Here is a 21978-nt window from a genome sequence, read left to right as displayed (position 1 = left end):
TCATGTGCGTTTGAAATAGCTTTTAAGTTATTACGAACTACGTAGAAATTCCATCATCCAAATTGTATTTTCTTCTCTAGCTCAATTGTTCACTGCAATACTTCCTTCAAGTTTACTTCTCCTGTTCCTCTTTGCAACGGTTGGGGTTGTGTTTCACTCTTTTTCCAACCAATCATAAAAATTACGTTAAATGTGGCAGGAAGTAATACTTTTCCATCAGGTTGTACCTCTCCATGCAAACTCTTGTATATTTCATTAGCTGCTAACAATACATCTTTGGGCAAGTTGTTTGCTCGAGACAAGACAGCATTTTGTTCTCCCATGGCTTGTAAATCCTCGCAAACAGTAACTATATCAGGAAATCCCCCAACAACAATGTCCTCCGAATCAATCGTCAACAAGCTGAAACCAGCTTTATTCAAAAGGGACCCCACATCATTCAAACGAACTAGTGGGGAGACACGAGGAGAAATTCCCCCTTTCCTTTCAAGCTCTGCTAACTGCAACGATGTGCGTAATTCGTACAAAGTATCGCCTCCAAAAAGAGTACCCATAAATAAGCCATCAGGTTTTAGTATTCTGTTAATGTTTGCTAAGCATTGAGGGAGATCATTTATCCAATGTAAACTTAGGTTGGATACCACTAAGTCGAAGGCGTTTGACTCTTGTAATATCTCGTGGTCAAACTTTTCCTCATCACCAACTACTTTCTTTACTTTTCCAGCGAATTCGAAGTCAAACTTCTGATCGTTGTCTCTATCTAATATCTCCTTCGATGAATCAAACAACACAAGCTCCTTGATTTTGTTTCGTACCAAGTTTTTATCCTTATTCAACTGGTCGATAATCTTTACCTCGATCTCATCGGCTTGCAATTGTGGCGGAACATGGCTCTCCGTACAAAGCTGTTTCAATAAGTTCCCACCGTGACTGCCAAAGTCTAGGGCTTTGTCAAAGGGCTTAGTGATGAAAGCTAATCGTTCAATTGTTTTGACAGCAATGTCGTCTCTCAAGTAATCTTTCTTTCGTGATAGTTCTGGGTTAAGTTTTGGTGTTCTCGACCGCTGCAAAAGCTTCGTTGATCTATCAAATACATTGAATTGAGGCTTCGTTTTAGCTGCCGTAGCAAATGATCTTGAAATTGATGTCATTATGAAAGGTAAATTTGGTGGTGGTTTTGCATGAGAAAGGCATTCTTACATAGACTAAGAAAAAAAATGGATGCAGCTTAGATCTGTTCGGAACATTTCTTTGATGGTAGTCTTACAACAGACCTTCCATATACCTTGACAAAATATTAGCAGAGTCATATGCGTTCACAGGATGCATTAAACTGGTGCTTAAAATTCCAAAGGCTTACTCAAAACTCTAGTGTTCGACGATATAGCAACGTTGTACAACACACTAATCCTCAATCAATTCAAAACTCCAATTCCAGACGGCAGAACCAATCAAGTAAGACCTATACAAACTCCAAGATTCTCCAATGCCTATCTGAGATAAATGACAGGGAAAGTTTGGCCACATACATCCAAAAGCTTCCCATTTCATCATTCACTATGTTCCTTAAAAACTGTATTGATCAGAATTTCAATGTCTCCAACAACTTTTGGATGCGATTTCGTAAAAGGGAAACAAAAGAACGGGAAAAAGAGCTTATAGATTGGGCATATATATACCAATTTCGTTTCAATCGATCTCAAGTTGAGCTATTAAACTTCAATGCACAGTGGAAGAACATGTACAATGAGGAAATGGTGTCGGTATATAACCTGAGCTACGTCTGCTGGTTATTGAATACCAACCAGGTAGACCTTGCTTCTCAATACGTTGTGAAATTTCTTAAGGAATCGGAAATTCCATTGACTTTAGTATTCAGGACCCTACTTAAGTCTAATGATATGACGAGATTGCATTCTGTATTCAAAATCTTGCTGGATAAGCAAATTGATCTTTCGGATGAGTTATGGACAGAGATTTTACAATTGGGTCTTGAAAATAACAACTATCCAATAGTAAAGGAAGTCTACACTAGGTACATAATGGAGGGATTCTCAAATGGAAAGATTAGCCTTGAAGAAGCCGTTTTATCCTTGATGCCAGAGACAAACAAGATATTTGATTCAATGACCAATTCTCTTTTAATGCAGGTTCTTCAAGTCTTGGCCATACATGGAGATACAACTCTGACAATAGATTTGATTGAAAGTCACTTCTTTCATAAAATAGTTGCCGGAGGTGCAGCATTGAACAAGGAACTTTGTATCCGAATTATTGAAAGTCATTGTTATAGCACTGAAAATAATGGAACAAGTTTCGAAGAAATTCTAGACCTAATTGATGTATTCGCTAGGAAAGATGTAAGCGGAGATATGGTGTCTGCTGATTTGTTTAGAGCAACGCATCAAAAGTTTGCAAACTACAAACCGATAAGCCAGTCGGAATCTTCTGATTCTGAAGTATTAAAACCGAAAACCAGAAGTGATCAACTTTCACTAGCAAAAACAGACACACTCTATGACTTCGTTGTTCAGAAAATGGAATACACACAGCATTTACATCCAACAACAAGATCAATCTTCATTGATTGTTTATTAAATTACGTGGCCACATACTTAAACCATAGCGGAATTGTACAAACATTATCAGCTTTGCATTTTGCAAACCCCGCTAGCATAAAAGATTTGACTAAACTGTCATTCAATCTGATTTTGTACTCCTTGTCCAAATCTTCCTCCAAGCGCTGTGCAGTGCATTATTTAAAATATCTAAAAAGTATTGATATCAAACCATCCCCGCAAATGTATTCATGGATGATTAATTGTTCGATACGGGGTTATTACGAACCTCCAGTGCTTTATTTCCTTTGGAACTATTATCAAGATCATGCTGCTTTACAGGGCACAATGAAGCAAACTGTCAAAGATTTACCTGACGAGGGTACTGTCGGTCAATTGAAATATCATCTCCTTGAAAATGATAACATTAAAGCTGCAGTTAATTCGTTTCATGTTAAAGCCAATGAGGATAACATTTTGAATAAAACTGGTTTCAAGAGTCACAACAAGTACCACGAAAAACATGACCTGGACGATTTGGCTAAATTGAAAGCGATTCTCCCTGTATACTGATTTCACCCATTTATTGCAGCTCGAATTTCTTCCTCATTAATCTCAATTCTTGCTACTCCACTTTCCTTTGGATATCCATTTTCATCAAATGATTCGCTGTTGATATTTTGCAACGTAATTGAATTCATTGAACTCATCATCGTTGAATCAATGGCCATGCGAAGAATATTATTTGCGTGGCAAGCAAGGTTGTCTCCGGATTCCTCCTTTGTTTGACGGGGTGAGTCTTGCTCTCTTGAAGTCTTTGATGTGGCGGTGTTACTAGTTAATTTCTGTTCGTCTTCAAAGATGGGAAAGTCAACCTTACTTTTGATACCTGATTGGTTGAGATTATTCAAGGAAGCATATGGAAGCTCAATTCTTATTTTTGATAAAAGTCGTTGATTTTTGACCAAAAGTCCATGTAATGGATCTATGAATTTCTTGTCAGTGAACACTTTTCCAATAGGTTCATCATTGTAATCGTACGAAGTCACCGAGTTAGTTGAAGTCTTGCAATTGCGCTGTTGTTTCTTGGGCAGTTCGTTTTGTATATTACTTGGTGATCTCATCTTTGGCATAGGTTGATATATGCTGAAAAGAGAAGTAATTATAGAAAAGTTTGTTCACTGATAAATTTATATGGGTCTTTTATAGTTTTATTTATTATTTGGCTTTATCGGGTAAAAAGTCTTTTGCTTTTGTGTTTGTGGCTCTTTTTTTTGCAACTCGTGCACCAGTTTATGCTAGGAGAAGACATACTCAATACGTCCTCTCTACAAAAATCAAGATTGTTATTTACTCATTCAGTGAGCGGGGGACATATCTTTGTTGGTGGAATTTACATACAGTACTGTTTTGACATGGCTGAAAAATTGCAATAATTTAGCAGCAATCTGTTGGTAATTTTAGAATTGTAGAGCTCGTAAAGTAGTTTTAATGAATGTCCTGTAATTACAAAATAAAGTATCTATCTCCAACAAGGCGCAGACACGATTAATATTACCGTGGTACACTACAACTCGCGCCTACTAGCCAGATTTAAGCTCATTCCATTCTAATTCCTTATTCGTTAAAATGTTCACAGAATGAAATAGGCACGATGTCTATCAACATGGCATACAATCGAAACTGCAGTACATGCAGACGGAGATTGTGCACTGGTCCCTGAGTCGAGAGATTATTCTCCAAAGTCTTGTATAGCATTGCTTGATCTCTTCGACCAAGATGAATTATTACTGCTTCGTGTTCTTGGAAATTTACTCCAAGTTCTTAACAACGTATCAGTCAATTTTTCGTATTTCGCTACGTGTATAGTCCAATACAGTCCAGGCTATATAGGTGAACCAGTTGCCAGTTGATAACCTTAGATTTACTAAATGAAGAGAGAAGTGTAATACAAATTGAGCCAAGTTAATCACCATTCCTGTTAAACCCTGTCATTTATTATTTCGACCTATTTACAAGTTCCTCTTGTTTCTGTAGCCTTTCGTTGGTTTCACTATCATAGCGACTATCCACCGGACATGGTATAACTGAATTGGCGCCCACTAGCAAAAAACAAATGCCAAACGTAGTTGTAAAAAGTGATTGTGTTAGCCTATTTCGCTGACTTGCCTTTATATATGTAAACATTGTGTGATATGTGTGGTTGTATTGGATATGTTATTGAATATATCTCCGGTAAATCAATAGTTAGCAGTTTAGTGAGTGATTGTTCCTTTCGTGAATACCTTTAGGTTGGTCTTGGGTGGTAGATGATGGCCTTTAAGAATAAATATGACATCAACTAAGGGGATGTTTCAATTTCCTTGTGACACTAGAAATGTAATAGTTGAATAAAGCTTTGGTACATCATATGTTTTCATCCCCATTGGCCGTACATAATTTTTTTTTCAAAATATAATACATCACGAAGTTATATGCAGGAATATTTCTCATTGTAACCAATCACGATCGCTGTGATGTAAATAGAGTATGAAAAAGTTTAAAGAGTACCAATTGCTGCTCTGATTGAGTGGATATTAGTCTACATCCTTTGATATACCTAGTAGCTAGTTTATCAACTCAGATCCTTGCTCGATCCTTATTTTTTTGATTGATTAGCCCACTATTTACAAAAATTTAATTATATACTTTTCTCGTGCCTTCAGGAATTACCTCAAAACCACTCTTCCACTTTCTTTCCTGGTTGATCTCTTCCCTTGTCTTCTTCTGGTCAGTGACTTCTATTTTTACCAATTCTTTGACTTTTGCTAGCGAATGAGCAGATGATACATCACACTTTGCATATATAGTTTGATTTCTTCTTTTCAATCCCAAAGCTTCTAATGTGCGTCGTGTTGTTGGAGGCATTCCTATCGAGGAACGTATTTGAGTGACTTTGTAATATAGTTGCCTGGAGGAAGACATGTTTGATGAGTAGTGATTGATCTAATCTTTGATCTTGTTTGTGATGAAATTTTTTTTCAAGTCGCGATCCGTTTGGTAGTGCATTAAGTTTTCACCACTTTGGTTATGGACGACTTGAACAATCAAGTTATCAAAAAAAGTCCTCAATTGCATGTGGAGATAAGAGGTTTGATTGCGGAACTCAAAAATGCATTGGTTCTTCGAGAAAGTGATAAACGTATCATTTACCAGTCGGTAAGTGCGAGATTGGCCGTCATTGTCAACGAGTTTGAACTTCAACCTAAATTACTTGAGAAACAACTTGGGGATTATATAAGAGAGTTGAGCGCTTTATTCCTAGAAGACACTTTGAATGGTGAACTCATTGGCAATGTCATATACGCGTTTGCAAAGGTATGCAGTTTCAAAACTGTGGCTTTGTTTTTTTCGAGTGATGTTTATCTTCTTGACCATTTGATTGATAGGTGTCGAGATTCAAGCGAGGCTATCAAGTTTGTTAGCTTACTATGGTTGTGTAATTTGGTTCTAGTTCCTTTTCCAATAGAGACTATCGGGGCAGATTTACGCGAGAGGTTGAAAGAAACTGCTCAAGTTTCATTGACAAGATTTGCTAATGTATCCAGAACCCAGGTCGCTGCACTGATCTTGTATTCAAGACTACTCTCTAGACCGGACTGCCAAGATATGCTCAATTCCTTTTTGGAATCTATGGTAAATTCTTGGTCTGAAGCAAGCCCTAGCCAGAAGTTGGGATCATTCTTGGTTGTGAATAAACTTTTGAAGCGGGTTGAACTTAGCCAGGTACAAATCACAGGTGTATACTCATGCATCATGGGTGATATACTAGAATCCCACATATCAAATATGAGTTTGATATTTTCCATCAAAATTTTGAGCAAATTGACAGTCAACCATATCAAACGTGGACTGTTTATTGATGTGGCTGAGGTGATTAACAATTTAATAAACGATATTTTACTAAGTGATATAACATTTGAGACAAATCTTCGATATACCATGGCAAAGGCAATATCCACCATTGTTGAGCAGCTATCCTATACTGCTGTAAATTATCAAAATCAATTGATACAATTCATCTTAGGCCTCGTTAACACAGAGGAAACAAATGTACCCAAACTTCATACAATTTTGTTGACATTAGGATACATTTCATTGTCCAAGAACTTACCAATGCAATTTCAGTCGGAATGTATTCAGCTTGCATCAAGGTATTTATTTTTCAAGGTCTTTAAGGGAACAATCACTATAGGGAGTCAAGTTAGAGACTCAGCTTGCTTTCTACTATGGTCTGTTGTGCGCAATTTGAAACGGAGCTTACCCATATTAGCAAATGTATTTGTTAACCTATTACAAATGTTGGCGTTTGATGAATTGCTATTGAAGAGATGTAGCGTTGCTGTAATGCAGGAGATGTTAGGCAGGTTGGGTAAAGAATTAGTAAACACCACTAACACGGGCGAGTTCATTGTAAATTTTGTTTCAAAACTAGACTATTTGCGACTAGATCAGCACATTTGCTACCAATTTATTGATTCCTTTTATCATGATATTGACTTAAGCTTTCTCATCGCACCGTTGGTTGATGTGATTTGCGAAGAGGATGGAGATGGGCTCTACTTAAATAAGTTGCTCAAGCAACCCAAAGCGCTAGAATTAGTTCCTAAAAGTACAACCAATTTCAACCAAATCGTCACCAGATTGAGAATGGCCAACAGGTGGCACGTTTTATTCCAATTGGATGACCTTAAAGAAGGGTGTCATGCATTCGACAATTTTGTGTTTGATGAGTCTAAACTTGAAATGATAAGAGGGTATCTATTTTGCCTAAAATTTAAGCAGTTGAGCGAATTAGATTGGCACAATTTGTTAAAGATTCTGAAATACGCCAACCTTGTTGAAGATATAAGACAAGTGATTTTAAATCAAAAAGAGTTACCCATGCATGAAATATTATATCATTTACCCCACGACCGCAATCTTTCATGTACGATATTCGATTTTCCTGATCTCATGCAACATCAGTACGAGCAACTTATGAAACTAATGAAGGATGACCGCGTTGACACCATTGTCCGCGCAAATTTGATCGATAACCTCATCGCTAACATACCAGTCTTTTTTAAATTGCACGATGTTTACGACCATTTTGATGATTACACAACTACAGATCAGGGGGATGTAGGATCTAAGGTTAGAATAGCTGCGATTAAGTTGGTACTAAAGAATAGCTTCATTGATGATACTATCAAAATGAAGTTGATACGGTTGAGCGGTGAGTTGATGGACAAGATTCGTCATTTATCTTTTAAGGCATTGACAGGGAGAGATTTCAGTTGGCGAAGTTTTTTCCTGTATTATGGTACAGTAAAGAATCACCAATTTAAAGTTGAATTTTGGCGAGGTGTGGCTTTTACTTGCGGATCATTCGTCGGACACACAAAAACCATAAATGAATCGTTTCGTGAACTATTGATTTATGGACCCAACGAAGAGGATTTTGAAATCTGGCTCGCATTTTTGAAGCGAACTGGCACTGGAAGCAAACGAGAAGCAAAACTTGTATCAATGGTGTTGCAAATGATCCTCAAAGTATTTGATTCAAACTATCAATTCAAAAACGAACTCAATTATCAGAATCTTTTCGTGAAATGCTACAATTTGCACATTAATACTAAAAATTTAACTAGAATCATGACGGTGTTGCAAATATTTTTCCACATATCACAAAGGTGCCCTGAACTAAGGCAGAGAGTTTATGACCGATTTTTGTGGATTTTGAGAAATCATCCATCGAAGGAACTCGGGGCATTTATTGGTGAAAGTATACTTTTTGAAGTTGTGGATGACACTTCATTTCTGCGTTATGAAAAGATTGATTGGCTTGATGTCAAACACTCCGATATAGCATTTATAGAGGAAATTCTAGGATAAATTATTGTGACCCCGGTAGCGCTCATATATATTTTTCAGTGCGATTTTCAGATGATCATCTCATCTGTTCAAACACTTGTAGGATCAACAATGCCTAGAAAGAAGTCAGCAACCAAGAAGGCTAAAGAGCAAGCTTTGAAGCAATCAAACACCGAGACCGGCAGTTCACTTGTTGATACGAAAGTCGTCGCACCAACGGCTCCTAATGATCAAACTCCAGAATCCCACTCAGAATCTACCACATCAGATGAAGAAGAGGAAGATGAGTTTGGAGATTTGATTACTGATGAAGTTGAACGAGGTATCAATAAAGTATTGGAAAAAATAAAATCCGACCCAAAATCACTACTTGATCCAAATTTGAAGTTTTTCAAGGACCCAGAATCAGATGACATACTCGTGAAAAAGCAAGGAGAAAAGCCAATGTTTTTGAAAGATTATCATCGCCAGAACTTGATCGATGGAGCATACAAAGAATTCGATGAGAATGAAACCGTAGACGGTGTGAAATCTTTTGCAACTGAACAAAAAGAGGAAAGGGACAAGTTATTGAATTATATTAACAATGCCTTCGATGAAGAGGACGATGGTGATGACAGAGAAGACGGATTTTTGAAAAAAAAAGAAAAAGGGGAAGAAGTTGAAGAAAATACCCAGAACTTGCCTGATCCTGAGAAAGATCAGAATGCATTCCTCTCAGCTTTCTTAGACCAAAAAGCATGGATACCTAAACAGGGCGATAAAATGATTGATCTTGATCAAATTGATAGAAACGATGAAGAGGATTTTGATAATGCCGTGGAAGATTTTGAAAAGGCTTACAATTTTAGATACGAAGATGCTAATTCGACTGAGATAATTTCATATGCAAGAAATCAAGCTACATTACGAAGGGGTAAGACCAATTCTCGTAAAAGGGCTAGAGAAAAGGCACACGAGGAAAAGAAGAAAGTTGAAGAGCATAAGGCTGAATTGTTGAGAAAAAAGAAAACAGCAAAATTGAACAAAGTTGTAGACCGTTTAGCAAAGATCAAGGAGGCTGTTGGTAATGAGGTGAGCGATGAGGTTATTCAAAAAGTATTTGGTGACTCATTATTAAATGAAGACTTTGACGATGCGGATTGGGACAATAGAATGGCGGAAATATTCAATGAACAATACTATGGAGCTGAGATTGAAAAGCCAACTTGGGACGACGACTTAATGGAGGGTATGGATGATGAGTCTGACGACGATGAGGACGCTGACAATATGGACGTCGAAGAGGAGCCGCAGAAAAAGAAAGCAAAGAAGGAGAAATTGAAAGAAAAGAGCTCATTAAAGAAGGAGAAGGAGGCCTTGAGAACTAGGGCTCTAGAAATTGTTGATGCAAACACTCTCAAAATACAGGAAGAAGTTGAAGAAGAGGAAGAACGAGGTCGCAAGAAAGACGCAGGTGAAATAAAGTTCAAATACAGAGAAGTTTCACCCGAGTCATTTGGCTTATCCACTAGAGAAATTTTATTAGCAGATGACAAACAATTAAACAGTTTTATTGGGATCAAAAAATTTGCACCTTATCGACCCAAGGAACTACGTCTCAAAGATAAACGTAAATATACAAAGAAGAAGCATCTACAAGAATGGAGAAAAGAGACATTCAAAAACCTAAATATACCAGAAGATGCAAAAGATGGTGAAATTTGGATCCCTGCAGATGATGCGGCTAAACAAAAAGGCACGAAGCGTAGTCACAAATCTAAATAGTTTGGGTAGAACCGGTAAAACTTTATCTTTAAACCTTTACGGGATCAGGAAACTTACAGTTTAGCCTGAAAAAGCATTTGACTGGTCTATATCTACAATGAACTCTATATCCTTCTCACTAATGTTTACCCCAATGCATCAAGAGTAAAGAGTACTTCCAAAATCCAACAAATCTCCAACGAATAATTTACTCAATTTGGAAACAAAGAAAAAAAGAGAATCAAAAACCCAACCAAAATTTCACATTACCTATCACCAACAATCCACTTTCGTTTGTATCTCAACACCACCAGAACTTAATGGCAGGCTCACTTTATCAGACAGTTAAGTTTTACTTAAAATCAGTAATTTTTGGTGCTCTTCTTGCTGGGTGTGCAATATATGGGGTCATTGCATCGATAGCGTTGAGGCTAGTAGGTAAGGTTGATTATGCACAATACACAGTGGCCAGAGCATTCTTTTATTCTTTGAAACTTTTCCTTGGTATCAACATAAAGGTGAAGAATGAACACTATTTGAAAAACTTGCCGGCTGTTGTTGTCTCAAACCATCAATCTGCATTAGATGTTCAAGTATTGGGGAGAATCTTTCAACCTGGATATACAGTGACAAGTAAAAAGTCATTGGCATATGTACCATTTTTGGGTTGGTTTATGGCTCTTAGTGGTACCTTTTTCTTAGACAGGGCAAGGTCAAGCAAAGCCAAAAAAGTGTTGGATGGTGCATTACAGTTATTGAAACAACAACGGCGTGCATTATTCATGTTTCCAGAAGGTACCAGGTCGGGCACAGAGAAGTTGAATATGTTGCCATTCAAAAAGGGTGCTTTCCATTTGGCTAGGCAGGCTGGAATCCCAATAATACCTGTGGTTGTCTCAAACACATCTACCATTTTCAATGCAAAGAGAAAGATTTTCAATACTGGGGAGATTCAAATTGAAGTCTTGCCTCCAGTACCTACGAAGGATTTGGAAACGAACGAAGACGTTACCAAATGCTGTGAAAAAGTGAGAAGTGACATGATCAAAACCTTGCAAAAAGTGGGGTACTCCTGTGCTCCTGGAGTTAAACCAAACGAGGAATTCCAACCACCAGAGGAAGATGTCGAGACAGATACAGAGGTTGAGGTTATCAGTGAAAATACACCTTTAATTTCAGGAGATTAGATACGCTAGCGAGAAACGGGCATAGTGATCTCAATAAACATTTCATCATTCAATAATGACCGCTTTTTTTTTTGTTTTCTTCTTCATTGGCTTAACCGTGATAATCGAGGAATCTGTTGTAGAAGCGTCCTTGGTAGATGGCTTGTTATCCTCTTGCATTTGCTCACGTTCTTTATCCGTTGCTTCACTTGGACCAACTTCTAGGAGTTGGTCCTTCTTATCAGTCCTTCTGGCCTTCTTCTTCTTTTTTGGTTTGTCAATTGATGTTTGAGACAATTTTGCTCGTAAGACTTCTAAATCAATGTCATACTCTTCATTCGAAGCATTTACAGGTTCTGCTGCAAGAAGATCAAAATCATCCAATTTCGATGAATCAATCTTTAAAGCATTCTTCTTCCCTTTTGACTTTTTGCTGGGTTCAGTGATTTGTTCCTGTGGGAGGTCCGCGGCACCTTCAACCGACTCTTCATCGAGAATGAGCACCTTTTCCTTCTTGATTTTTGAAGACTTTTTTTTCTTGAACCTAGTTGGTTCCTCTTTCTTCGAAGATAAACTGGCTGCTGGTGAGGACTCTGAGTGTACTTCATCCCCCTTCTCCGGTCTTTTACTTTTGGTTTTGCTCTTCCTCTCTGGTTCCAAATAGTAGGGACTATCTTTCAAACGAAGCATACGTTCCTCCCGATTGATTCGCCTTTCTGATTCCGTTTCAGCACTTGACAATTGTATCAAATCCTCTTCAAAAAGTTCCGAGTCTGATAGGAAAAGATCATATGTATCATTGTTAGTAAATTCGCCACCCGCTTGTGGTATCTCGTTAATTTCCAGGTCTAAATCTAGATTTTCTGGCAAACCAATGTTGAGTTGGGCATTCTTTGCCACTGGTTTCAACATGTAAGCTTTGAAGAACGATGGCAAGACATTACTCAACAACCCAGGAAGGCTCTTCGGGTTGTTATTTAGTTCTTGGTATTGTTCTGCAAAAGGGTTCGGCTCAATATCCGGAACAGAGTTAGGCTTTGATGGCTTCTCATTGTCGGAGAAAATCAAGTTTTCATACTCGTCGCTACTAGAGCTATCATCTGAGCTAGACTCATCTTCCTTCTCAGTGTCTGAACTATCCCTCTCTTTAATGGAGCCAACCTTGGTTTTATTTCCATAAACCTCTAGATCCTTCATTTCAAGTTTCTTCACTTTGGACAAATCTTCTCCATTCATTGCCTCCTGACAGAGTCTCAAAAACTCCAACCATGACAAAGCACGCTCTTGAACCTCATAGTTGTAGTGTCTCTCCCAGTTGCTCAAAAAGCCAATTAACCGATAAAGATGATAACACAATTCGCTATATTTTGATTCCGAAAACTCTCCGTTATTCGAGTATACGCGGGTATAGTCGTACACAATGCCATTGTAAAGTTTAACCAATGCTTGAATCAAAACGGACAAGACTTGGGGCTCTTGTAAAGTTAGCAACATGGACGATATTTTAAAATTACCAGAGGTACCGAGTCCCAACTTTTCATCGATTCTGTAATTCACCAATGTGTTGAAGATAAACAACTTTTTGTCTAGGTTAACAACCAAGTCTTCATTTTCGACTCCGACTTCGTCATCATCATCTACACCGATTTGAAATTCATCAATATACTCACCGAGAACCCAGTAGACATCTTTCAAAATGAGTGGACATAATTTCATCACATTTTCATCCAACACTACCTCAACAACAATTTTTTCCAATAAAACTGGTCGGATAGATGGAACCTTGGTTGCAAGAACCCTGATTTCATTTCCAATTTGAGTGGCAATTTCCTTCGATGTCGTTGTTGAAACCGTTCCTGAAGAACCAGATGCAATGGGCAACAAAGTAAGGTTTAAAATATCTTTTAAAACAGCGACATACCACCTGAAATTTGGAATGTTGCTGTAACTGTCTTTTGATGCTATCCTCAAGATGTTGGAAGTCACCTCCAACTTGAGTGAGTCATCTACACTAGTGCTATTGGGAATTAGCTGTAGTAGCATCACTTTAACAACCTCGACAATATTTTCGTCATTCACCAAGTAACTTGAAACCTCAAGGGCTTTCTTCTTTATTATCAAATCTGGATCATTCAAGCAATCCATAATCACTTCAGACACACCCTCTACGCTGTGCATAAAGACAGGGAATATCTTCAATATGTTGATCAATGCAATCAATCCAACAAATTTCAAATTAGAATCTTTGGTTTTGAAAAAGTTCATTAACTGTTGGATGCATAATTTAGCAGTTTGCTTATCTTTAGACGACTCAGCCGACAACATTTGCCCATTGACTGCGCAATTTATACACTCATATATCAAGGATGATGCTTGCGTTCTATGCATGAGATCCATTATTGCAGGCAATATTTTCTTCTTCATCCTCGGCTCGACTCTTGACAAACTTTGAAACAATTTCAAAATCCTGATAATCAACCAGTTGTTTTTGGTTTCCTCCAAAATGGAGAAGAGCTTCGGTAGATAATTGAGAAACAATTTTGGATTTTTTTTTGACAACTCACAGATTACATTGACTGTAGCACTGACAACTGACACATCAGTATCATCCAATTTTTCAATAACCCTGTGAAAGTTCATTCTTAAACTGTCGGGATATTGTAAAAAGATTTTATACATTGCAAGTATCGCCTTCTTTCTTATATATGGCTTTGAGTGGTTCAATTTCATCAAAACATCATCATTGATATCCTGTGACAAGCTGGGGGTTACAATTGAAGCAATACCACTCAAGGCCAACCCCACTTCGACATGCTGTGACGAATTAAGATCTTTTTTAAATTGATTTGTGGCAAGGATTAGCAAATCTTGTTCATTTTTGAAACTTTGAATTGCGGCCAAATATCCTATTCGCTTTTGCTGAAACTTGTTGGATGACATTACCTCTAATATTTGGAAGTTGCACCACGACATATCAAAACCGTACATTTCCAAGTATGCAAGCTTCAAAACTGCCATTGCCTTGGTCTCGAGATCCGTACTATATAATTCCGTTTTGCATTCCTGAATAGCTGCATCTAAAAATTTTGCTAGACTCTCTGGTGAGTCTTTCGAGTGGGCTCGAATCCCCTTGATCAAATCGTTGAGCGATTTCTCAAACAGAATCCCAAAAGGTTTTAGTCTTGCCAATACTTCGGAATTCTGTATCTGAAAGGAAGACATGCCCAAAAGTGTCGACTACTGTGGTTGGTGTGAATTTTGTTAACGCGACGAAATTTTCAACGCCTTTTTATTCTCAGCTATTAATACTCATGAGTCTAGGAGATTCAAATACAAGAGATGAAGTGGAGGAAAATGTCACCGCCATAAGGGCCAGTACTGAAGATGATTACGTTCATATTAATAATGAGCTGTCATCCGATGATGAGTACCTTCTGAGTGATCAAGAGAACCCACCTATGGGCGGATCAAACAACCATCTAGATTCACAATTTCACGACCTCAGCAGTTTGAATAATCATGCAAAGTATTTTTCCAATTCAATACTACAATCTTTGGACTCTAGTGATGTTGACAAGGCCCTAGTTCTTGAGGCGCAAATCAGTGGAAACTTGAATAATGAAAACCAAAAGTTAGTGGAGAAGACGAGCATTTTGCAGGCAAAACTTGGTTCTCTTCAATCGTTATTTGATGCTTATTTTGGGACAAAGGATAACTCAAAAATTAGCAGAGTGGAAAGGTTACGAAATGAGATAAATGCTATTGAAAAACGATTGGAAAGGTTGAAATATGGTCGTCAGGTGTCGTTTCCAACATCCTTAATCAAAGGGCAAAAGTGTGGTGTGATTGAAGAGTATCCTGTGGAGTACTTCGAAGCGAGGGACAAGGTGTTGGAACGAATTCAAGAGTGAGAGCAACAACATTAGTATTGCTCTATTTATGCATTCTAATTTAACCATATGTATAGATCATCCCTAACCCATCTAACCAACTGCCCAAGTAGAAGTACATACCTACAATCCGAGCATCATACGAGGGTTTGACTAGGGAGGACAAGTGTCCCCCTTGGGCATTTCCGAACATAGGTGAGCTTCGATTTCTATTCGTCACAATTTGAATTCCATCAACCCATGCACCATTTCTGATGTTAAACCTTACGATTTCTTCTCCTTGTTGCATTTCAAAGTCTGAATAGGACCCAGTCTCCTTTCCTGCCAATGAAGAAGTATCCTTGACTTCGCCATTAACCTGACTACGCGCTTCATTGTATATGTCACCATGACCAAACACTTTCTTTAAGTAATTTCTAGGTGGCACTCTTGGTACACTTTCGACAGTCCCTCCGCCATTCTTGAAATAAAACCTAACACCATCAAGAGCACGACCAGAATATACCCGAACTTTATAAACAGTTCTCAAATCAAATGCAGCAACTCGCATTTCACCCTTGGCAGATCCCAAGAGTTCACTCTTGTATCCAGTCAACTCTCCACGTCCAAGTCCAAAGTCACTCTTTATCATGTCTTGCTCCAGAGGAGAGCATTGCTTTTTGAAGTCGTTGATAAAAAGGTCGCCAGCTAATGACATTACTCTAACCTTGTAACCTTCACCTGCATCTCTTTTGGCTGTCCTTAATTTGATAAGGTAATCCTCGTGATTGATCAGACATTGATGTACCACTCCACCGCCACCATATTCCTTTGGTAAGTATGGTTCATGATACCGAGTCAAATCTCCATCCACAATTTCTACCATAAATATTCCGGCATCTGACATCATAACCGCACCATTTCCAGGCAGTGCATACAGCAGGGGGACTGCCAGATCCGGATACAGTGAGTCAGGCTTCCTAGTGGTTTTGTACACTTTTTGAAACTTATCAATAGGTAATGAAAACAGATCATGATATAAAAATCGGATCAAGTCTAGTCTATTCCAATGGCAGACTTTGGGCCATTGGCCATTCTTTCCAATTAGCTCTCCCGATGAATGCGTTCTCAAACATTCGAGCTCCCTAGTCATGAATGATCTATTCCACCAAACATAATCTCTCAACATGACCCCATCAACCTGATGTGGACACCCCAATAAATGACCAATTTCGTGCATAAAAGCTCCAAGACATATATTCAAACACTCCCAACTGGTGCCACATTCATTACAATCATTAGCCACCTCATTTGTGCTTAATCTTGTGCTATCCAAGAATGATGGTGTAACCAAAGGAAAATTTTGTGGATATGCATGTAAGCCATGAGATCCAAATATAGCCAATTTAACTTCATTTGTTCCACCACCAAGGGCCGCATGGGTCAATATCAAATTGTTTTTTTTGTCATAAGTTGAATCAAGATACATAACAGCGCATTGAACAGCTGTGCCACTATTTGGATCATAAATCTCTGACTTTTTGATTAAGTCTATTGCGTGGCTAAAAAGCCCACCCGAATCCTTAGCTGAAGGATTTTGTTGGGCCAAGTCTGGACTCCGCAACTCGGCAACGCTCTTGGGACTTGTCAAAACATGAACTTTAACCTCTTGGTGAGGCACCGGTGACTGAACCTTGTATCCAAATACAGTTTGGTCCAGAGTAGTTTCTTCAACGAATTGAAAAGACCGGTTGCTAAATCCAAGGCTTCTCATTTCATCTTGCGTATAGGCTTGCATTAATCGACCAGCAACTTTCAATTTCTTTACTGCATTCTCTAAAGTTGGTTCTTCTCCTCGAGTTAATCTATAGTGTGGCATATCATACGTATTGGGGGAGTCCCTGCCTCGAATTAGACACATGTGTACTGGTTTATTCTGGGGCAAAGGGTGGAAGGTGAGGACCAATTGACCTTTGTCGACAATATTGGGTTTACCATTTCTATATTCAGGAAACCCGAAGCTTGAAATTACCCCATTATCCATTACTTCGACACGGAAACGGTTGGGCTCATCTGGTGATACATGAACCAACGCTTTAAATTGGCCATTATTAACTTCAAAATATTGTGGAGGAAACACTCTGTTTTCATTGTTTGTGAAGCAAACGATTCCATGCAGAATTCCCAATGTGGTAATTCCACTTACTAATACAGTAGGAGAAGAGACAATCTCGTTGTCATAATAGTTGAACTGAATAGTCATGATAGTCTGGTCCGGGAGGTTTAGTTGAGTTCTTGCTAGAACAATAGTGGCTGAGTTTGTGTCATATCCGAACATGTTGCGACCTTTTTTATACAATCTCATGAGACAATTTGAAGATACCGTCTTCGGAAGTGAGAACGCTTGAAAGTAAACATTACACAAACGTTGATTTATAAAATAAATGGTTCAATTTAGTATTTTGGTATCCCCTGCAACTAACTAAAATCTGCCTTTAGCTAGGAATCAACACATGAGGCAGTATTGAGAGTCATTAAGGCTCATATTGTAATAAGGAAAGAAGCAAGCTTTTTAAATAGCAATATATGCTTTCTACAAATGAATGGTAGCGTCTGCGCTTTGCGATTAAACGAGCAAAACTTTTTTGTTGTTTACGTTTATTTAATCTGTACAAATCACGGGGTATTGAACTCAACCGATTTAAACCAACCCTGGTTAACAGATGTCCCATAAACCATTTTGATTCCCACCCTTCACTTATCGAATCAAAATCAGCTGCCGGTGTGTTAATTCCATGAGTGAAAAGAGGAAATCTGAAGCTTTTCAAGCGGCATCTAACCATTGGGCCAAACGATTTAAAACAGAATCTAAACAGTCGCAAGATGGCAAGACAGATTGTGAAGATGTTAGGCAACCTGATACAACCTCAGTAGCTATAGCTAGTTTCCCATCTCAGCTAAAACTTTTGTATAACCCAAGCTATCCCGAAAAAGAACTTCCAAGTGTGAATCAAGATACATTACGCATCCGCGACCTAATTGGGTCAGCGCTTTTAAAGGAAACATATCAATTTAACTTCAACGTTGATCTCCCTTTCTTCCTTTCCTTCTTGCATCCGACGTTCAAAAGAGAGGAGAGAAAAATTGTCTTTATAACAGGTAGTAGACTATTAGATCCCAGTTTTGAAGAAACTGAATCGATTAAAGCTAACTACAATATACTGGAGGTTCAAGCACACATTCCAAGCAGATTCGGAACGCACCACACGAAAATGATGATAAACTTTTATACTGACGAGTCAGTTGAAGTCATCATTATGTCTTGCAATTTTACGAGACTCGATTTTGGTGGTTTAACACAAATGATTTGGCGATCTGGGAGATTGATTCTTGGGAATACTACAGGTGCAAAAAGCTCAAAGTTTAAAAGCGATCTAATAGCGTACTTACGCACGTATGCTAGGCCACAAATTGACTATCTTGCTAAATTATTGGAGCCATACAGTTTTCTGGGAATAGATGTCGAATTGATTGCATCCTCTCCAGGCAAATATGATTTAAACAGTGAAGGGCCACACTATGGATATGGAAGCTTGTACAACGCATGCAAACGCAATAACCTCTTGATTGATAACCGGGACAAATCTCGTCACTATAATGTTTTAGCCCAAACTTCCGCAATTTCATATCCCTTTTCTGTTGAGAAAGGTGCCACAGCGGGAATATTCACTCACTTGCTTTGCCCAATGCTTTTCTCAAAGAATGGAGAGTTCAAATTGTTAGCTCCAGGAATTCAGAGCTTGCGTCGGCATCAGTCAGAGCACAATTATACACCTTCCATTATCTTTCCAGCGGTTAGTGAGGTTGTTTCTAGTACCATTGGCTTTGCTGCAGGACAAGCTATCCATTTCGACTACTCTCGATCATTTATTCACAAAAACTACTACCAACAAGCAATCAAGCCGTATTTGAAAAAATGGAACTCAAGTCTGTCTATGCTGCTTGCAGGGAGGGAGCAGGTTATGCCACATGTGAAATTATACATGTGCGACAATGGTGATAACTGGAGATCTATTAAATGGTGCTATATGGGAAGTCATAATTTATCTAAACAAGCCTGGGGTAGCAGAAAAGGTAACAAGTTTGTAAATGATGATTCCAGTCAGTATGAGGTGAATAGCTACGAGTTGGGTGTTCTTGTGGTTCCAAAACCAAAAACTGAAATGAAACCAAGCTATCTTAAGGACCTAGGCTCGGAGGAAGGAGTGACATACGTCCGAATGCCTTTTAAACTCCCGCCTACAGCATATTCTGAAAACGACAAGCCTTGGAGCGGGCACGCTTCGTACGGAGAGTTGCGCGATAGTAAGGGGAATACTTATAATTTACCAGAATGAAATAATCGTGCGATATGACAAATATATTCTTCACTATCTAAAAAATAGATTTTGGCTTTTCTACTTGTGTTGGGCCAAGTTCCTCCTCATCGATCAACCTTCTTTTCAATGGTGGTTCATTAACTTCTTCCTCTGAATCGCTATATTCGGTGTCGTCATTTTTTACTGTCGATTCCAACGAACCTTGGTTGTACGTGATCACATCCTCATTCACCTCTGATGGAATACATCCTGTGTTTTGCTGTTGGGTCAACTTACCTGACTCTATTACAGTTCTTCGATTTTGCGGTAGTTTGCCAAAGGCAAAATGAATTGAGGGTTCGGGGGAAGAGTTTTGTTGGTAATCGTCTGATTCAACATTACACTCAACTGACTTTCCCGCTGGTGAATGGATCACGGGCACTTCTAACTCAAGTTTTCGTTTCAATTTTTGAACATCAACCTCAACTTCATTCTCAATCTGCTTGTTATCCGAGGCGGTAATTTGGATGAATTGAACATCAACGTGTTGATTGTTCTGCAAATCAAACAAGATAGGATCACCAGGATTTCTAAAGTATATATGGAAATAGTCACTGTGATGTCCAATATCTGCGTATTCTTCATCAAATTGTTGTGTTGTTGAAGAGTTTGCAAAAACGCCGGCCAAGTTTAAAAAATTTTTGAAATCTTTCATTCCAAAATTGAGCAACATTCGCATAGGTGATTCATCGGGGTTTATAAGATTGCTATCGGCTAGTTCATCAAGGCTTATTGTTATAGTCACAGCCATTGGCTGTTTGATGTAATCCCGGTCCTTTACCACCTCTTTTGTGTACCCACCAAACAGTACTTTTTCATTTTTGATGTCAATTTTGAAATCCTCGGCTCCTGAAGGCACCATTTCAAGAAATTCCTTCGGAATAACCATGTCAATCATTATGTGGTGAGTTTTCTGTGCAATCATCTTGCTACTGTTCTCCTGTTCATAGAACGAGTCCTTGTATTCTTTTGCTATATATACTCCTTTTCTTGTGATAGGTAGATATCCAGCTTGATACTTTTTCATAATCAACTTCTTATTTAGTATTTCAATAAGTAGTTTGTATTTTAGATTGGATGTTGCATAATTGGACCAGTGAATCCTCAACTTTACATATTTCATGTTGTTTGAGTCGAAATTTCGAAACAAAGCAGTAAGATGTTTTGAATTGATGATGAATGAATATGACGAGGACGAGTCTGTAGCTGCATCCCCTTTAGAGAGCCCTTCCAAACCTATATTGTCAAAGTCAACCACATACAGACTAAAAAATGATCTTTTAAATATAATCTCTCCATGTGATGTACGACTAATATTCACCGATGATAACGACAATGTGTCCTCTTTTATTGTAAAGCTAATGGACTCTGAGATAGTCGATAACGCTGATATCGATTTGCACCATATCTGCTTGTGTTTGAATGTATCTATCTGCGCCTCGAATCCCATGTTCAGGAATTGGGGGATTTTCAAAGAACCTTTTCGCGTTATCTATTATTCTTTTTTTTTTTTCAATTACATCCATCAAAGACAATATTCAACTCCCACCACCAACGATGAAGATCTTGCTCGTTAATCCCAACAGTTCGGAAAAAGTGTCTCGCAATATGAGGGATGTTTTGACTCCGCCAGAGGAAGTGGACTTGGAAACTTATACTGCTCCAGCTTCGGCTCCTCGTGAGATTACTGGTGTTGAAACTTCCAAAACATCGGAATCAATTGTGTTAAACGATATAAGGAACCGTAATATTGCAGAAAAATACGACGGGTTCATAGTATGCTGCTATTCAGATCACCCATTAATTAAAAGTTTGGCAGCATTGAGTGGCAAGCCGGTCATTGGAATCATGCAAGCGACGCTATTGTATGCCCTTCTGAATCCTAGTCTTCAAAAGCTGTTTATTCTTACGAGCACTAGTGGATGGGAGCCGATTCTCGATCAGGGAATTATAGACTTTTTAGGTGTTGATGAGTTTCCAATTAAGAAATTTCAAAAAACTATAGGCTTGGACATCGCTGTAACCAATCTAGCGAACGAGGAAGAGTACGGCAAGATCAGGGAAAAAGTCACACACATATTGAAGAGTCAATACAAGGAGGATAGCATTGGTTGCGTTTTGTTGGGGTGTGCTGGTATGGCGGGTTTGAATACAAAATTGTCGTCAGACTTTCCTGGAATATTGTTCGTCGATAGTGTAGAAATTGCGTTAGAGTTTTTAATAGGACTTGTACGATTCTCCACGATTAAATAAACCTTGGATACTAAAATAGCTTTTTATAAATTTTTTGGCGGCTCTTCGGTATACTTCTGATTTCCCTTTTATC

General features: G+C 38.4%; 14 protein-coding genes across 14 annotated transcripts; 7 read left to right on the top strand and 7 right to left on the bottom strand. All coding sequences in view use genetic code 12, as the record gives it.

The window, feature by feature from the left end:
• Positions 1-89: 89 nt before the first annotated feature.
• CORT_0B04340 (hypothetical protein) lies at positions 90-1151 on the bottom strand (the record flags this gene model as incomplete). Its single annotated transcript, XM_003867530.1, has 1 exon — positions 90-1151. One exon carries the CDS (start codon positions 1149-1151, stop codon positions 90-92), a length of 1062 nt encoding a protein of 353 aa, XP_003867578.1.
• Positions 1152-1310: 159 nt separating this feature from the next.
• Positions 1311-3131, top strand: CORT_0B04330 (hypothetical protein; the record flags this gene model as incomplete). Its single annotated transcript, XM_003867529.1, has 1 exon — positions 1311-3131. The coding sequence occupies one exon, from the start codon at positions 1311-1313 to the stop codon at positions 3129-3131; it is 1821 nt and encodes a 606-aa protein (XP_003867577.1).
• Positions 3132-3133: 2 nt separating this feature from the next.
• CORT_0B04320 (hypothetical protein) lies at positions 3134-3691 on the bottom strand (the record flags this gene model as incomplete). Its single annotated transcript, XM_003867528.1, has 1 exon — positions 3134-3691. One exon carries the CDS (start codon positions 3689-3691, stop codon positions 3134-3136), a length of 558 nt encoding a protein of 185 aa, XP_003867576.1.
• An 865-nt stretch (positions 3692-4556) lies between these two features.
• Positions 4557-4745, bottom strand: CORT_0B04310 (hypothetical protein; the record flags this gene model as incomplete). Its single annotated transcript, XM_003867527.1, has 1 exon — positions 4557-4745. One exon carries the CDS (start codon positions 4743-4745, stop codon positions 4557-4559), a length of 189 nt encoding a protein of 62 aa, XP_003867575.1.
• A 489-nt stretch (positions 4746-5234) lies between these two features.
• CORT_0B04300 (Mrpl33 mitochondrial ribosomal protein of the large subunit) lies at positions 5235-5522 on the bottom strand (the record flags this gene model as incomplete). Its single annotated transcript, XM_003867526.1, has 1 exon — positions 5235-5522. One exon carries the CDS (start codon positions 5520-5522, stop codon positions 5235-5237), a length of 288 nt encoding a protein of 95 aa, XP_003867574.1.
• A 105-nt stretch (positions 5523-5627) lies between these two features.
• CORT_0B04290 (Cin1 protein) lies at positions 5628-8474 on the top strand (the record flags this gene model as incomplete). Its single annotated transcript, XM_003867525.1, has 1 exon — positions 5628-8474. One exon carries the CDS (start codon positions 5628-5630, stop codon positions 8472-8474), a length of 2847 nt encoding a protein of 948 aa, XP_003867573.1.
• A 51-nt stretch (positions 8475-8525) lies between these two features.
• On the top strand, positions 8526-10220 carry CORT_0B04280 (Kri1 protein; the record flags this gene model as incomplete). The annotated part of the gene is made up of 1 exon (XM_003867524.1): positions 8526-10220. One exon carries the CDS (start codon positions 8526-8528, stop codon positions 10218-10220), a length of 1695 nt encoding a protein of 564 aa, XP_003867572.1.
• A 299-nt stretch (positions 10221-10519) lies between these two features.
• Positions 10520-11386, top strand: CORT_0B04270 (Slc1 fatty acyltransferase; the record flags this gene model as incomplete). The annotated part of the gene is made up of 1 exon (XM_003867523.1): positions 10520-11386. The coding sequence occupies one exon, from the start codon at positions 10520-10522 to the stop codon at positions 11384-11386; it is 867 nt and encodes a 288-aa protein (XP_003867571.1).
• A 45-nt stretch (positions 11387-11431) lies between these two features.
• On the bottom strand, positions 11432-14587 carry CORT_0B04260 (Apl5 protein; the record flags this gene model as incomplete). The annotated part of the gene is made up of 1 exon (XM_003867522.1): positions 11432-14587. One exon carries the CDS (start codon positions 14585-14587, stop codon positions 11432-11434), a length of 3156 nt encoding a protein of 1051 aa, XP_003867570.1.
• Positions 14588-14676: 89 nt separating this feature from the next.
• On the top strand, positions 14677-15276 carry CORT_0B04250 (hypothetical protein; the record flags this gene model as incomplete). Its single annotated transcript, XM_003867521.1, has 1 exon — positions 14677-15276. The coding sequence occupies one exon, from the start codon at positions 14677-14679 to the stop codon at positions 15274-15276; it is 600 nt and encodes a 199-aa protein (XP_003867569.1).
• A 40-nt stretch (positions 15277-15316) lies between these two features.
• On the bottom strand, positions 15317-17599 carry CORT_0B04240 (hypothetical protein; the record flags this gene model as incomplete). The annotated part of the gene is made up of 1 exon (XM_003867520.1): positions 15317-17599. One exon carries the CDS (start codon positions 17597-17599, stop codon positions 15317-15319), a length of 2283 nt encoding a protein of 760 aa, XP_003867568.1.
• Positions 17600-18029: 430 nt separating this feature from the next.
• Positions 18030-19631, top strand: CORT_0B04230 (hypothetical protein; the record flags this gene model as incomplete). Its single annotated transcript, XM_003867519.1, has 1 exon — positions 18030-19631. One exon carries the CDS (start codon positions 18030-18032, stop codon positions 19629-19631), a length of 1602 nt encoding a protein of 533 aa, XP_003867567.1.
• A 37-nt stretch (positions 19632-19668) lies between these two features.
• On the bottom strand, positions 19669-21102 carry CORT_0B04220 (Ddc1 DNA damage checkpoint protein; the record flags this gene model as incomplete). The annotated part of the gene is made up of 1 exon (XM_003867518.1): positions 19669-21102. One exon carries the CDS (start codon positions 21100-21102, stop codon positions 19669-19671), a length of 1434 nt encoding a protein of 477 aa, XP_003867566.1.
• On the top strand, positions 21075-21905 carry CORT_0B04210 (Dcg1 protein; the record flags this gene model as incomplete). The annotated part of the gene is made up of 1 exon (XM_003867517.1): positions 21075-21905. One exon carries the CDS (start codon positions 21075-21077, stop codon positions 21903-21905), a length of 831 nt encoding a protein of 276 aa, XP_003867565.1.
• Between the last annotated feature and the right edge of the window lie 73 nt (positions 21906-21978).

This window comes from Candida orthopsilosis (genome assembly GCF_000315875.1).
Source record: "Candida orthopsilosis Co 90-125, chromosome 2 draft sequence".
NCBI lineage: Eukaryota > Fungi > Ascomycota > Pichiomycetes > Serinales > Debaryomycetaceae > Lodderomyces > Lodderomyces orthopsilosis.
This window is presented reverse-complemented; position numbering and strand designations above follow the sequence as displayed.